Genomic DNA, 13306 nt, shown 5'->3' on the forward strand with positions numbered 1-13306 from the left:
TGAAGTGTTGGCAGCCAATCAGAAACAAGCTTGTGACCGGGAGGGATTAGCCAATCATATCTCACAATTCTCAAACATCAATATCTGTAAAAGTTAAAATTTCTCAAAAACTACTGAACAGATTTACACCTTTTAAAGAAAAGCACGCTTTCTGGACCAAAGGCAACCTTTTTGTCAAATTTGGCGGAATTCCGTTCAGCAGTTCGGGCTGTAGCCGCCATGTCTAAAGTTTCCTATGGAAATTAACATGGAGAAAACACATTTGGGGACTGCCCATTTTTATCGGCCCCCGCATGACGATTCACCCCGAAACTTTCAACACTGGAGCTGATCTGAGCGCCCCATTAGTTTTGAAAATTTCGGGAAGATTCGTCAACCGGTGCCAAAGATATATATATTTAAGAGTGCTGCAGAGACTGATATCAGCTGGGTGTTACGGACTTTCAGTTGGGCAGTGGCTTCTGAGGAAGGCTCACGCCGAAATGCATTACGCCTTACCTGCTTTCTAATAAAGAACCTTGCAACAAATCCCCGCTTGTGGCTCCTTCCTTCGGCATCGTTGGAGGTTGTTTTGGATGTTTTCGTGTCAGCCAGAGACACGTTAAGGAGCCCACGTTTCACTAAGCTGGCTGCCTGTCATCTGGTTTCTGCGCAAGCAGTTTCGTTTTTCGCCACGGTATTGGCATGAGGCAGCCCACCTCCAGCAAGCAGGAAAGCAAGGGACGCTGCTAGATGGCAGTCTGTGACTTCACGGATGTGTTTGGTGCGCTGTAACCAGCCCACGACCCGGCGGACCTGTACCCTGCAGGTTGAAGCGTTATGCGGGGACTTGAGGGGTTCTGAAGTTTTTATTGACTGGATGAAGTTCGCCCAGCCCTGCATATGCGCACAAACACAAGGATTTTACTTTGGTTTCCCCACGTACCACCAGCCCAGGTATGGAGCATTCTGGGAGTTGCAGTGCAAACAGTCCTGCATCTTAATTGACGATCACATGGTTGGGGGAGGCGTGCACCCAGCAATTTAAGAGTGCTGCAGAGACTGATATCAGCTGGGTGTTACGGACTTTCAGTTGGGCAGTGGCGTCTGAGGAAGGCTCACGCCAAAATGCATTACGCCTTACCTGCTTTCTAATAAAGAACCTCGCAACAAATCCCCGCTTGTGGCTCCTTCCTTCGGCATCGTTGGAGGTTGTTTTGGATATATATATATATCTATATCCAAATGGAACCTCCGTCTGCTCACCAACGTTGTGCAAGGCGTTCAGAACACCAAAGGAACCACGAACCACAAACTTCAAGCAAATAATTTATTTTCTGTCGTTTTTTCCTCCTTATGAAAATAGATATTTTCCCTCTAGAATTGCACATATTTATTCATCTGTATCATGCTGGCACCGCACTCTAAAGTCTTTATACTTTAAAGTGTACGTTTATGCTTTATAAAACAGGTACAAATAATAAATAGATATAAAATAATTAAACTGCAAATATTCTGTGATACAGAGCATAGGTTTGCGATCATCCAGCTTCAGTGATTTGCAGTTGTAGGGCACTTTCTTCTCTGATTTGCCTTTAGCTCCATCAGGTATTTGCTGATTTAAGTTGTAAACACTTCCTACAAAAAAAGAGAAAATGTCATTATCATTGCTGTTTCCTGTTGGATGGGCTCTTTCACTGTTGTCGTATTCAACTCTCGCTTACAGATTGCTTTAGACGTCTGTCGTCAACGAGTTATTGGGTACAGTGCAGTACAAAGAGTGGGCTTTGGGTCAAACCCTTGTTCATGATTGGATGCCTTCCTTGTCTATCTTAGTTCCCTCCTCCTTACTGTACGGCTTTCCTCCATGCTCTTATGTTTGTTCAGCCTAAGGAGCATTTTGATCTTACTGTGTTTTGATTGGATGAATTGTATCCAGGACCCCTGGAATTATGCAGCAGGGTTGAGTAAATTATGTGGCAAGAAAAGGGAAAAAATGCAGTGTAATGCAGCACAATTTGTGAGAGACTTACTTTATTAATTTCTCATTTTTAACTTGTTAACACTGTCTGGGTATTAGCAACCCCTATTAGCAGTGGTTTGATCAAGTGGGCGGGGCAACATCGGCCAACGTACGTGCACAGCACTACGGAGGTAGTGCTCGCGAAGGCCGTTGGCCGACAGAAGCAGTGAAGGGGCTATCACCCAAATATAGCAATAAACAACAAAAAAGGGGACCGGTCAACCTTTGCAAAGAGCCTTCCACTGAGCAGTAACATATTTCGCTGCGGTTTTTTGTAACTTTTGCATCGTTTGAGTGAGAAGCATTCCTTTTTTGTTAAAATCTGCATATTATGCTGCAGGTGATGGTTTATGTGGCAAATGCAGAAAATCTATATTTATGCAAAAAATGCTGGGGGGGGGCGCACAATCGCATTTTTCCACTGTCCCTGATTGCATCTCCACACCTTTCTGACTACAGAGAACTTTTTCATTTATGTATCAGCACTCCATGGGAAAACTAGTGTTTCTTCACTCTCTGCCCTAACCACTTATTCCCCCTAGCGTCCCCGCCCTGCACTGTTCCATTCCTGTTTCCCCAAACAATGCTCACACGCAACAACCAGAAGCACAGAGTGTTGAAAATATCAGTGAATTTTAAAGGTGATCAGGGGAGGCACAGAGCAGCAAGCTGGCTTTTGTCTACAGCGCATAGATGTCGGATAATGTTCGGGGAAGGGTGCCATGGAGAAACGTTTAAAACACAAAAGGGTCAATGCTCAGTCCATTCAGAGCACTCATGCTGCATTAATGATGCCTGGCACATAGGGCAGTGAGTAACAGCCAGTTATAGGGGGGGGATGTATGACGTTTCAACGCATGCTTTTACCACGCATGCCTTTACAACGCAGATTTTACAACGCAAGTCGTTACAACGACTTGCGTTGGGGGGCGCTGGATAGTGAATAGTTTAATTTACAATTCCAACTCCAGTCCCCGTGGATAGTAGGGAAGGTGTTGGATAGTAAATTAAACTATTCCCTATCCTAGAGCGCCCCCCAGCGCCATGCGTTGTAATAACTTGCGTTGTAAAAGTTGCGTCGTAATGGTAGTGCGTTGTAAAAGTTGCGTTGTAAAGGATGTTCCCCATAGGGGGGTGTTTGGAGATGAGGGAAGCGGCACATGAGGAAGAGAGCTAGAAATATGTGCTGACAAAAAAGGAAAAAAGTAGATCCCTGAAAGTCAGCAGTGGAAGGATACATGTCATCCAATCCAAAGGATGGTAAAGAAGCTACACTGTGGGAGAAGGACAAACACAGGAAGAAGAAGGACATCCATCAATTGAGAAGCAGTAAGCTGTGTGTTGGCTCTAATCCCACTGTAAGTGTTTGGCATGACCAGAAGAGATCTTTCACCAGCGGACAGCTAAAGGCTGTTCTGTAGGTGAGACCTAAAAAGGATTTTGCTGCAAGTTCACTTCCATTTGTTTAGGACACAAATGGAAGAAGGGAATCCAAGATGCAGCGCGTTGAGGGTGAAAGGCAAGATTGATTTTCATATAATTGGTCACTGTCTGTCTATAGATGTGTAAAAAGTTATGGAATGGAATATGGTCAAAAACAATTACTAGTAATTTGAATAAATACTTCCCAAAAAATTCCATGTATCACTTTTGTGTTGTCTAAGTTCTGGTTCAACTTTGTGGTACTCCATTACGCAATTAAATCTTTTCCGCCAACAGTGAGTTCTAAATTATAATCTCCCACACATAAAAATCTCAGCAATAATGTATTTTCACCAAGAATTGTTCCCCGGGTTTATTGTCCCAATGACATGGGGTGGGCGGAACTCTCGGAATTTCACTGAGCAGAATTCCACAAAGTTGCATAAAAACTCCACAAGATTCCATGGAGTTCCACCATAAGGAAAAACTGTGCATCTCTTGCTGCTCACAATGAGATTAAGCACTGGTAGTGTCTTCCTCGCTGAGGTGTGCAAGAGCGCCTGGCCATTCAAGCTAATTTTGCTGTAGCTCACGTAGAAAATCTACGTGAGAATCAGCCCTCTGACCATGACTGCTTGCGACCACCTGTGTATGTAAATCTCACCGGAAATCCTCCTCACGATGGAAATCGTGCTAGGGTATGCCAGCTTACACTCATCAGCTGACATTTCTGGAGCCTCGCGGGGAAAAAAATTCCACCACACGACGATTGACTGAATGTGGATGGAAGTCCGCGTTACAAGTTTCACGTAAAGTCGCCAAATTCCACCAATTCTGTGAGCGGAATGAAACTTTTAGCCCGGGCCTACATATGACTGAAGAAATGTAAGAATTCACAAAGCTTTTGAAGGGAAAATCTTAGAAAATGTTTTAGCAAAACTGTTATTCGATAATATTATTATACAGATAAAAATAGTACAAATCCAAGGAATATGACACTTTTCAACTTTGTCAATAGTGCATAACATTTTAAAGACTTTTGTGATGCAGAAATCCATTATTTGTAGATTATCGTGCTGTACAAAATAGATAGCGACAATATTCTGTTTAAGTGAATTAACAATACTTTAGGCATATGTCATGCAGAGAGTTAGGCAAAGGTGAAAGTCTCAGGTTTTACGCTATAGGACAAACCACAGACCCTTGATCTGTGAAATTCCTGGCGATTGACAATTCTTGTTGCAAACTTACATTAAACATGAGAATGGAGGATGCGATCAGCCCCACCAAATGCCAGGGGCACTGCCAGCCAGTGCCCACAGAGCCTGAGCTTAGCTGCCTGTGCAGTTTTTCGATCTCTGCCACGTACTCCGTCCTGGGGAGAATAAAAAAGAATTTGGTCACAGAGAGTCCAAAAAGTTCATTTCAGCAGGTGTCACCCCTGATGAAGAATTTCTGATACAGCCCAATATGGAACAGCGTACAAAGGTGTGATGTCAGCAGGGTGATTGAAAGGATAGCTCAGAGGTCTATGCAGGTGCGGCAAAACTCTTTATGTAACTTGATGGCCATATTGTCATATTTTGATGGGACCAACTCAGCCTTTCATCCGATTAAAGACAATTACATTTCTGAAGAGACTCTGAAGTTTGTTGTTTGTATGAACAAAAGACATCCTGATCGCACTAATGTGGATGAGGTGGAAGGCCACGTGTCATGCCCCCTCTAAGCAACCCCCTCTGATGTGCCAACTTGTAATGAGCAGGCACTACTATACATAAATACACACACCAAAACATGAAACAGTGCTGAGAGGCCATGAGATGAGGAATGCTGTTCGGTAGCAAAACACTGTGCTACGACATCCTGTACTATTCTGGGCAATGGCCAACTAGTCCCTAAAATGTGTAACTTGTGTGACGGTAAAGCGAAGATTTTGAATCGCTTGGTTGTAATCATAAAAAACGTATGCCGACATTCGGGCTAGAATGTCTTCCTCTGCATAATTTGTTAAAAAAAGTACTTGAGCCCGACTTTTTTCTCTTAGGAGCCCCTGTCACCTGCACTGCCAAATGCTATGGGTGTCTACTCTACCCCCTTCAGTGCGGGGCTGTTTCCCCCGCTGTGCGGGGGCCGGGGGGCCGTACAGCGCCCCGGTGCTCATGACGAGGTCAGTTCGTCATGAGCTATGGCGCTCCGGTGCTCATGACGAGCTGAGCTCGTCATGGCCACACCCGTTCCCTTGGAACGTTCAGCACAGCAGGGGAATCAGCCCAGCGTTCGAGCGTTCCACGGAACGGGTGCGGTCATGACGAGCTCAGCTCGTCATGAGCGCCGTAGCTCATGACGAGCTGACCTCGTCATGAGCACCCAAGGTGCTAGTTTCCATCTCACGCCTCTCTTTTGCTCCTGTCTCTTTATCCCATGAACAGTGAGGCTGCTGGTCTTGATTCCACATCATGCCTCTTTCTTCCACCGCCCTGCCCTTCCTGTCTCTTTATCTCATGAATACCGAGGCTGCCTGGTCTTGATTCCACCTCATGCCTTTCTTCCACCTCCCTTTCTTCCACCTCCCTACACTTCCTGTCTCTTTATCTCATTAACACCAAGCCTGCCTAGTTTTGTTTCCACCTCATGTCTCTTTGTTCCACTCAGGCGCGCAACAGTCATTGGACTCCAAGGGCTTCTGCCCTCCCCCCCAACGTGTTTGACAGCCCGGGCTGAGACACCTTCCCGGCGCACACACAGCCACACCCGAGCACTTCACAGGTCTTTAAAAGACCATCTGCATGTTAATGAGGCCTTGCTGTTATTTCACCCTTTCACCCCTTCTAAGAGCCCCTGCAGCTCCACTCTGCATGTTGCTTAAAGATTCAGCCCCCCCTGAAATATTTTCTTAGCCCCCCCCCCCCCCGAAATTTGACTCTAGTTGTGCTTCTGGTTCCACTCCTACACTTCCTCTCTCCTGGTCTTCATTCCACCTCATGCCTTTCTTCCACCCTACACTTATGTCCCTTTATCTCATGAACACCGAGGCTGGGTCTTGATTCCACCTCACGGCTCTTTCCTCCACCCCACACTTCCTGTCTCTTTATCTCATGAATACCGAGGCTTCCTGGTCTTGATTCCACCTCACGCCTCTTTCTTCCACCCTACACTTCCTGTCTCTTATCTCATGAATACCGAGGCTGCCTGGTCTTGATTCCACCTCACGCCTCTTTCTTCCACCCTACACTTCCTGTCTCTTATCTCGTGAATACCGAGGCTGCCTGGTCTTGATTCCACCTCATGCCTCTTTCTTCCACCACCCTACACTTCCTGTCTCTTTATCTCATGAATACCGAGGCTGCCTGGTCTTGATTCCACCTCACGCCTCTTTCTTCCACCCTACACTTCCTGTCTCTTATCTCATGAATACCGAGGCTGCCTGGTCTTGATTCCACCTCATGCCTCTTTCTTCCACCCTACACTTCCTGTCTCTTATCTCATGAATACCGAGGCTGCCTGGTCTTGATTCCACCTCATGCCTCTTTCTTCCACCCTACACTTCCTGTCTCTTTGACTCATGAATACCGAGGCTGCCTGGTCTTGATTCCACCTCATGCCTCTTTCTTCCACCCTACACTTCCTGTCTCTTTGACTCATGAATACCGAGGCTGCCTGGTCTTGATTCCACCTCATGCCTCTTTCTTCCACCCTACACTTCCTGTCTCTTTGACTCATGAATACCGAGGCTGCCTGGTCTTGATTCCACCTCATGCCTCTTTCTTCCACCCTACACTTCCTGTCTCTTTATCTCATGAATACCGAGGCTGCCTGGTCTTGATTCCACCTCATGCCTCTTTCTTCCACCACCCTACACTTCCTGTCTCTTTATCTCATGAATACCGAGGCTGCCTGGTCTTGATTCCACCTCACGCCTCTTTCTTCGTCCACTCTACAATTCCTGTCTCTCATCAGGAATATTGAGTCTGCCTGGTCTTTATGCCACCTCCTTCCTCCTCAACTAGATTTACTGTATCCTTAACTCATTCTCACAGGTTATATTTCATCCCTGCCTTCGTCCTCTGCATTTATATTCTTCTTTTTCGGTGTCAAAACAACCGGTAGAAATCGGTCTCATACCAAGAATTTGGCGCCTGTTGAGCAGAATCAGCTTTTCAGAGACCAGCGCCCGGCGTGGAAAAACACTGCAGCCTCAACAACCTTCCTGTGTAGAGCTGTTTCAGTTCCAAACTCAGCCGCTGGATGTCGCTGTTTCCCCAAAATCCACCGACTCGAGTTTTCAGAATCTAGAGAGCCGGCTCCTTCCAGGTCACAGCCCCGGGAAGTAAACAACTCCACACTACTTACAGCCGAGGTCAGGCAGGCCCAACTCTCCCTGCCAAGCAGCACTGCAGTAAACACAGCCCCTCGGTCATCCAACCACGTCACCCGCATGCACTTATGTGACTAGTACTAGAAACACACATATAGTAGCACTACTTTTAGCAGTGTTACTAGTTTAGTTAATAGCACTATTAGTACTTCAGAGGTTAGTTTTAGAGGTAGAGCAAATACTTGAATGCAGCAGTAGGAATGAGTGCTGACAGTACTAATAAGAAGTATTAATGCTAGTAGTAAGAATTGGTAGAGCTATGGTGCTATCACTGGCAGTGGTAGTAACAGTGATGGGATAGCAGCAGGAGGAGGAGTAGTGATAGTAATAGCAGCACTACTACAGTAGTGGTAACAGGAGTAGAGGTAGAATCGATAATAGAGGTAGTAGCAATAGTGACAGTAGCAGCATTACTGCTAGTTGTGGTAGTAGAAGCAGGAGTAGTGGTTGCAGTAATGTTAACCGAAGTAGTTGCAGCCTCCAGAGCACTAGTAGTAGTAGTGTTACTATTAGCAGTGGTAGTGGAGATAGTAGTAGCAGAAGCAACAGTAGTTGTTATATTACTACTTTTGATAGTAGTGGCAGCAGTATTAGCAGTAAATAAAGGTTGCAATCCCACATTACACCCTGTTGGCTCGCCAAGCTTGCCAGCCCTGGGTCACAGTGTAGTAGTGGGGACAGTAGTAGCTCTAGTAGTAGATGAAGAAGTAGTAGTAACTAAAAATCACAGTTTCCTGTTACATCGTGAAGTTGTCCGTTTCGGCCCTGGCACATATCTGGCAAGCCCTCAAAACCCTGCTGGTCCTCAGTCAATATTTATGGTATTGCTGATAGTAGAAGCAGTGGTACTAGAGATAGTAGTAGTTGTAACAGAGGGGTAGTAGAAGTAGTCAATAAAGTGTGCATGCTCACATTACATCCTAAAGTTGTTTGTTTCGGGCCTGGCGCTTATCCAGTTGGACTTTGAAGCCCTGCTCGCTCTGAGTCACGTTGTAGAGGTGCCGATAGTAGTGTAAGTGGTAGTAGAGAGATAGAAGTGCTAGCAGCACAAGAAGAAGAAACAGTAGTAGCAGTCGTGGTAGAAGTAAATAAAGATCTCATTTTCAAGTTACTTCCTGAAGTTGCCTGCTTCGGCCCCGGGACTTGTCCTGTAGTTCCACCACACCCTGCTGGCTTTGAGTCACATTGCTACAGGAGTAGTAGTAGTAGTAGTGGTAGCAAAGAGAGTTATAGTTATAGCAGAGAAGCAGTAGTGGTGAAAGCAGTAGCAGTAAAGAAAAATTGTGTTCTCACATTACACTCTGAATTTTTCCATTTCGGACTAGTGCTCGCCCAGTTGTGAAACCATGCACTGCTGCCTATGGATCATCCTGTTGTAGGAGTGATAGTAGTAGCAGTGGTAGTAAAGATAGTACTAATTGTAGCAGAGGAGCAGTAGCAGTAGGAAATAAAGGTTGCATTCTTACATTACAACCTGAAGTTGTCCGTTTCGAGCCCGGTGCTCGACCAGTTGTGTAACCACGCCCTGCTCGCTATGGGTCACGCTGGTGTAGGATTGATAGTATTAGTAGTAGTGGTAGTAAAGATAGTACTAATTGTAGCAGATGAGCAGTAGTAGTGGAAGTAGTAGTAGTAGGTAAAGGTTGCATTCTTACATTGCATCCTGAAGTTGTCCGTTTCAGCCCCGGCACTCGCCCAGTTGTGCAACCATGCCCTGCTGGCTATGGGTCACGCTGTAGTAGCTGTGGCAGTAAAGCTAGTAGTAATTGTAGAGGAGGTGCAATAGTAGTGGAAAAAGTACTAGTATGAAGTAAAGGTTGCATTTTTACATTACATCCTGAAGTTGTCCGTTTCGGACCCCGGTGCTCGCCCAGTTGTGCCACCACGCCCTGCTGGCTCTGGGTCAAGTTGTTATAGGAGTGATAGTAGTAGCAGTGGTAGTGAAGATAGTACTAATTGTAGCAGAAGAGCAGTAGTAGTGGAAGTAGTAGGTAAAGGTTGCATTCTTACATTGCATCCTGAAGTTGTCCGTTTCGGCCCCGGCACTCGCCCAGTTGTGCCACCATACCCCGCTGGCTCTGGGTCACGTTGTTGTATGAGTGATAGTAGTAGCAGTGGTAGTGAAGATAGTACTAATTGTAGCAGAAGAGCAGTAGTAGTAGTAGTAGTAGGTAAAGGTTGCATTCTTACATTGCATCCTGAAGTTGTCCGTTTCGGCCCCGGCACTCGCCCAGTTGTGCCACCATACCCCGCTGGCTCTGGGTCACGTTGTTGTAGGAGTGATAGTAGTAGCAGTGGCAGTAAAGATAGTAGTAGTAGTAGTAGTAGTAGTGGAAGCAGTAGTAGTAGTAAGTAAAGGTTGCATTCTTACATTGCATCCTGAAGTTGTCCGTTCCGGCCCCGACACTCGCCCAGTTGACCCTTCAAGCCTTGCTGGCCCTGGGTCACGTTGTAGTGGTCCCACCTCGCCCCCTCCAGTTCCAGAGTCAGTTCAGCTGCCTGCGCCTTCCACCTGTCCAGGTCAGCTGTGGGTGGGAACAGAAAGAAAGCGCTGTAGTAAGAGGTGTACACTTGTCGAGGTAAATCACACTACGCAGTATTTAAATGTAAGGCAGGGGTCTGCGGAAACACTTCTCTAGATCACATCTGCATGGCGACCATGTGTGGTGTTTATAGCGAGGAGCAGATTGTGGAAGCACTGCCCAACCCAATTTACACGACACAAGCACTGCACGTAATATATTCTACTACACCACTGTACGCAAGCACAGTTCAACCAATACAGTACGCAAACCATAGTAGGACATCGAAAGCAAAGTCTAGTGGTAACTCTGCCTGGACTCTATCGCAATATCAAACAGTCAAATGCTACTACACCGCGACCCCTTGGGTGTGTAGCGTGCACATGGCTAGCAGCCAATGAGCGGTCAAGAAAACGCAATGTGAACACAGTCACAGGCGTAATGTTCAGGGACTAAGTAAGTATTATCTGCAATTTGTTAGTGAATCAGCATTCAGTGAATAACAAATGTGTAGTAACCCGCACCACAACCTACCTACACTATGAACACACTATGATGCCACAACGGAGCACTGTCCTAATCTGCAGCTTCCCAAAAGCCCCCCTGTACGAGACTCTCGCGAGACTTAAAATGCTGTTTACATAAAAAAAAACATGGTTTCCATGATTGAAGTAGAATTTATAAAATAAGAGGCCTGTGTGAAATTTGTGTAATTTTCTTTGTGGAAATTATGTAAAATTCTCAAAATATGACTCAAAACTAAGCATTATGAATTGAAATTCTGGTTTTGGATTTTGCACTAATTTGTAATCCGAAATTTGTCCATTTCGGTGCAAATAAATTTTTAATGCTAAATGAATAGTGCTAAATCGTGTGTGACACCAACAGCTGCTGCTTGTGTTCAGTTCTTTCCTGTTCTTCCCTCGCTCCTGCTATAGGATTTTTACTTGAACATACTCTCAATTACATGACATGGCATGACATGGCGTAATGGCGTAATCTCAGGCATTTCGCTTAACAATCGAAACAAGAAATGCAGAAAATTACAAGTTTATGTTGGTATAAATTATATTTGCCCCGGTCCTAATAAGCATCATCTATGATGCTATCCTTTCCAGTGCACTGGCTCAGAGCCAGGTGGCAAGTGCTCACAGAGAAAAACAAGCATTGGTAAAGCTGATAGGTCTCACCTTTTTGACCTATTGTCTCTTCCAGTGCTTTATGGCAATGGTGTGCAGCATCATCAAAAAAAAGAATAGAAAAAATATGTGATGGAGTGGTGCATGCATGAGCACGTAGGCGCCATGGCGCTGCTGGTGGCCGCATTCCTACTGAATGATGCAGATAGCATTTGATTTTTTTTTAGTCTCGCTAGAGTCAGCGCATGCGCTGCTTTTGCGAGAAATTTAGTAGCTGCTTCAAAAAGCGCTACCTTGCCTGCCACCAGCTTGCTAGAACGCACACAAGTGCACGCGACATGCACAGCACTTTTTCCCATCGCGCGTGCGCACAACTCGTGTCACCCCTTGCGTATTTCATTTCGCGGCTGCGCAGCGTTACTTTTACGCGCGTGGCCAATGCTTGTATGCTTGTTGTCACTTGCCCCAGCTTACAGTTTAGAAAATATTGTAAATTTGGGATAGCCTGTGCCCCAGGGAGCGTCACAAGTTGGTTGTGCTGTAGCTTACAGTGGTCAATCTCTGCAGAAGCGGCACGCTCTAGTGCCACATATGTGTTGACACCTAAAAGCAAACAAGGACCTAAATGTCGCTGAGCTTTCTGCACTTTCACATCTGCATAAGTGGAGGGTCTTGCCGCACACATACTTAACTGTCCTACTCGCGGGATAGGGGAAAGCAAATGCGTGCCGCTCTGTACGAATCTATACAACTCCTGTTCCACAGGCAGGGTTGGTGAAGAGGCGGAATTTCCCATGTCATGATTGAAAGTGCAGTTAAGCAATGGCTGACGAATGTGGGTTTATTAATATGTGCATGACACATAAATTAATGGTCGATGACCGACCTTTATCCCTTCTTTCTGCAAAAAGTCTTAAGCTCCTGGGAGGCAATTAAAACTAATTCTTGTCAGACATAGGCGGCACGTTAACTCTTCAAAACCCAAATCAACATTTCAATAGGGCAGGTTTAACTTTATCTCCCAGCAGTAAACTACAAACCATCTTGCAAAATGATAAAACAATGAAATTCAAACACATTAAAAAGATGAAAATAGCACATTTAGTCAAATGAATACAATATTACAATTTATAATGTTTCTAAAACACTCATAATATGCCTTTATTACAAACATACAATAAACATATACTACATAATCAATACGAACCACCATGTAAAATTATGAAGGTAAAACCTATTTTAGCCATAAAGATCCGTCTACATTGGTAAAATCCCCAGCTGTCCCGCAGGGACTTTTTGTATCTAAACGATGACGCAAAAGAAAAATAAGTCAAATAAAAGTATTTTATGTTGAACACAAGGCAAAGCCAGTATGTATATTAATTAGTTGAACAATTACCGATTACCACTTACTCGTCATTTGATATAATAAAATATTGGTTACAAGGTGTACCATAGTGAGCTGGATTAACCATCCATCTAGACAAGTGTCACTGGCGCCCATGATATCGTTTACACTCAAGCAAAGTTGTACCATGTCAGGTCCAATACTGTAATACATCGATCTTCTCGAGTTCCAAACAGGTAACTCTCTGGTGTCAAATACAGCCAGTGGCTTGCTAATGACGGGCCAGTTTTCGGTTTACACGGCCTAGCCTTGTGTGCCTGAAAACTGAAATGCTTAATGCCTAATCTGAAAGCATTTTTAACAAGCAATGGCATAGCCAATAGATCTTGCTTTTTGGACTGTATAAGTATTTAGTTTTGCAGCAGAATATCCTTGGTGCAACAACACCAACTGTTGCATGGCTAAACACTTATAAGGTCCCAAATGCGAGACCTA

At 45.0% G+C, this 13306-nt stretch overlaps 1 protein-coding gene across 1 annotated transcript in view; it reads right to left on the reverse strand.

Moving 5' to 3' along the window:
- Positions 1-1470: 1470 nt before the first annotated feature.
- Positions 1471-13306, reverse strand: part of CCDC194 (coiled-coil domain containing 194) — a 29242-nt gene continuing 17406 nt past the window's right edge. The window contains exons 3-5 of the mRNA XM_078669050.1: positions 10174-10327; positions 4676-4799; positions 1471-1617 (exon numbers count right to left, since the gene is read on the reverse strand). Of these exons, the coding sequence (XP_078525176.1) occupies positions 1600-1617; positions 4676-4799; positions 10174-10327 (296 nt within the window). The 3' untranslated portion in view covers positions 1471-1599. The remainder of the gene's footprint in view (positions 1618-4675; positions 4800-10173; positions 10328-13306) is intronic.

Source organism: Lissotriton helveticus, chromosome 12, assembly GCF_964261635.1.
Source record: "Lissotriton helveticus chromosome 12, aLisHel1.1, whole genome shotgun sequence".
In the NCBI taxonomy this organism is placed as follows: Eukaryota; Metazoa; Chordata; class Amphibia; order Caudata; family Salamandridae; genus Lissotriton; species Lissotriton helveticus.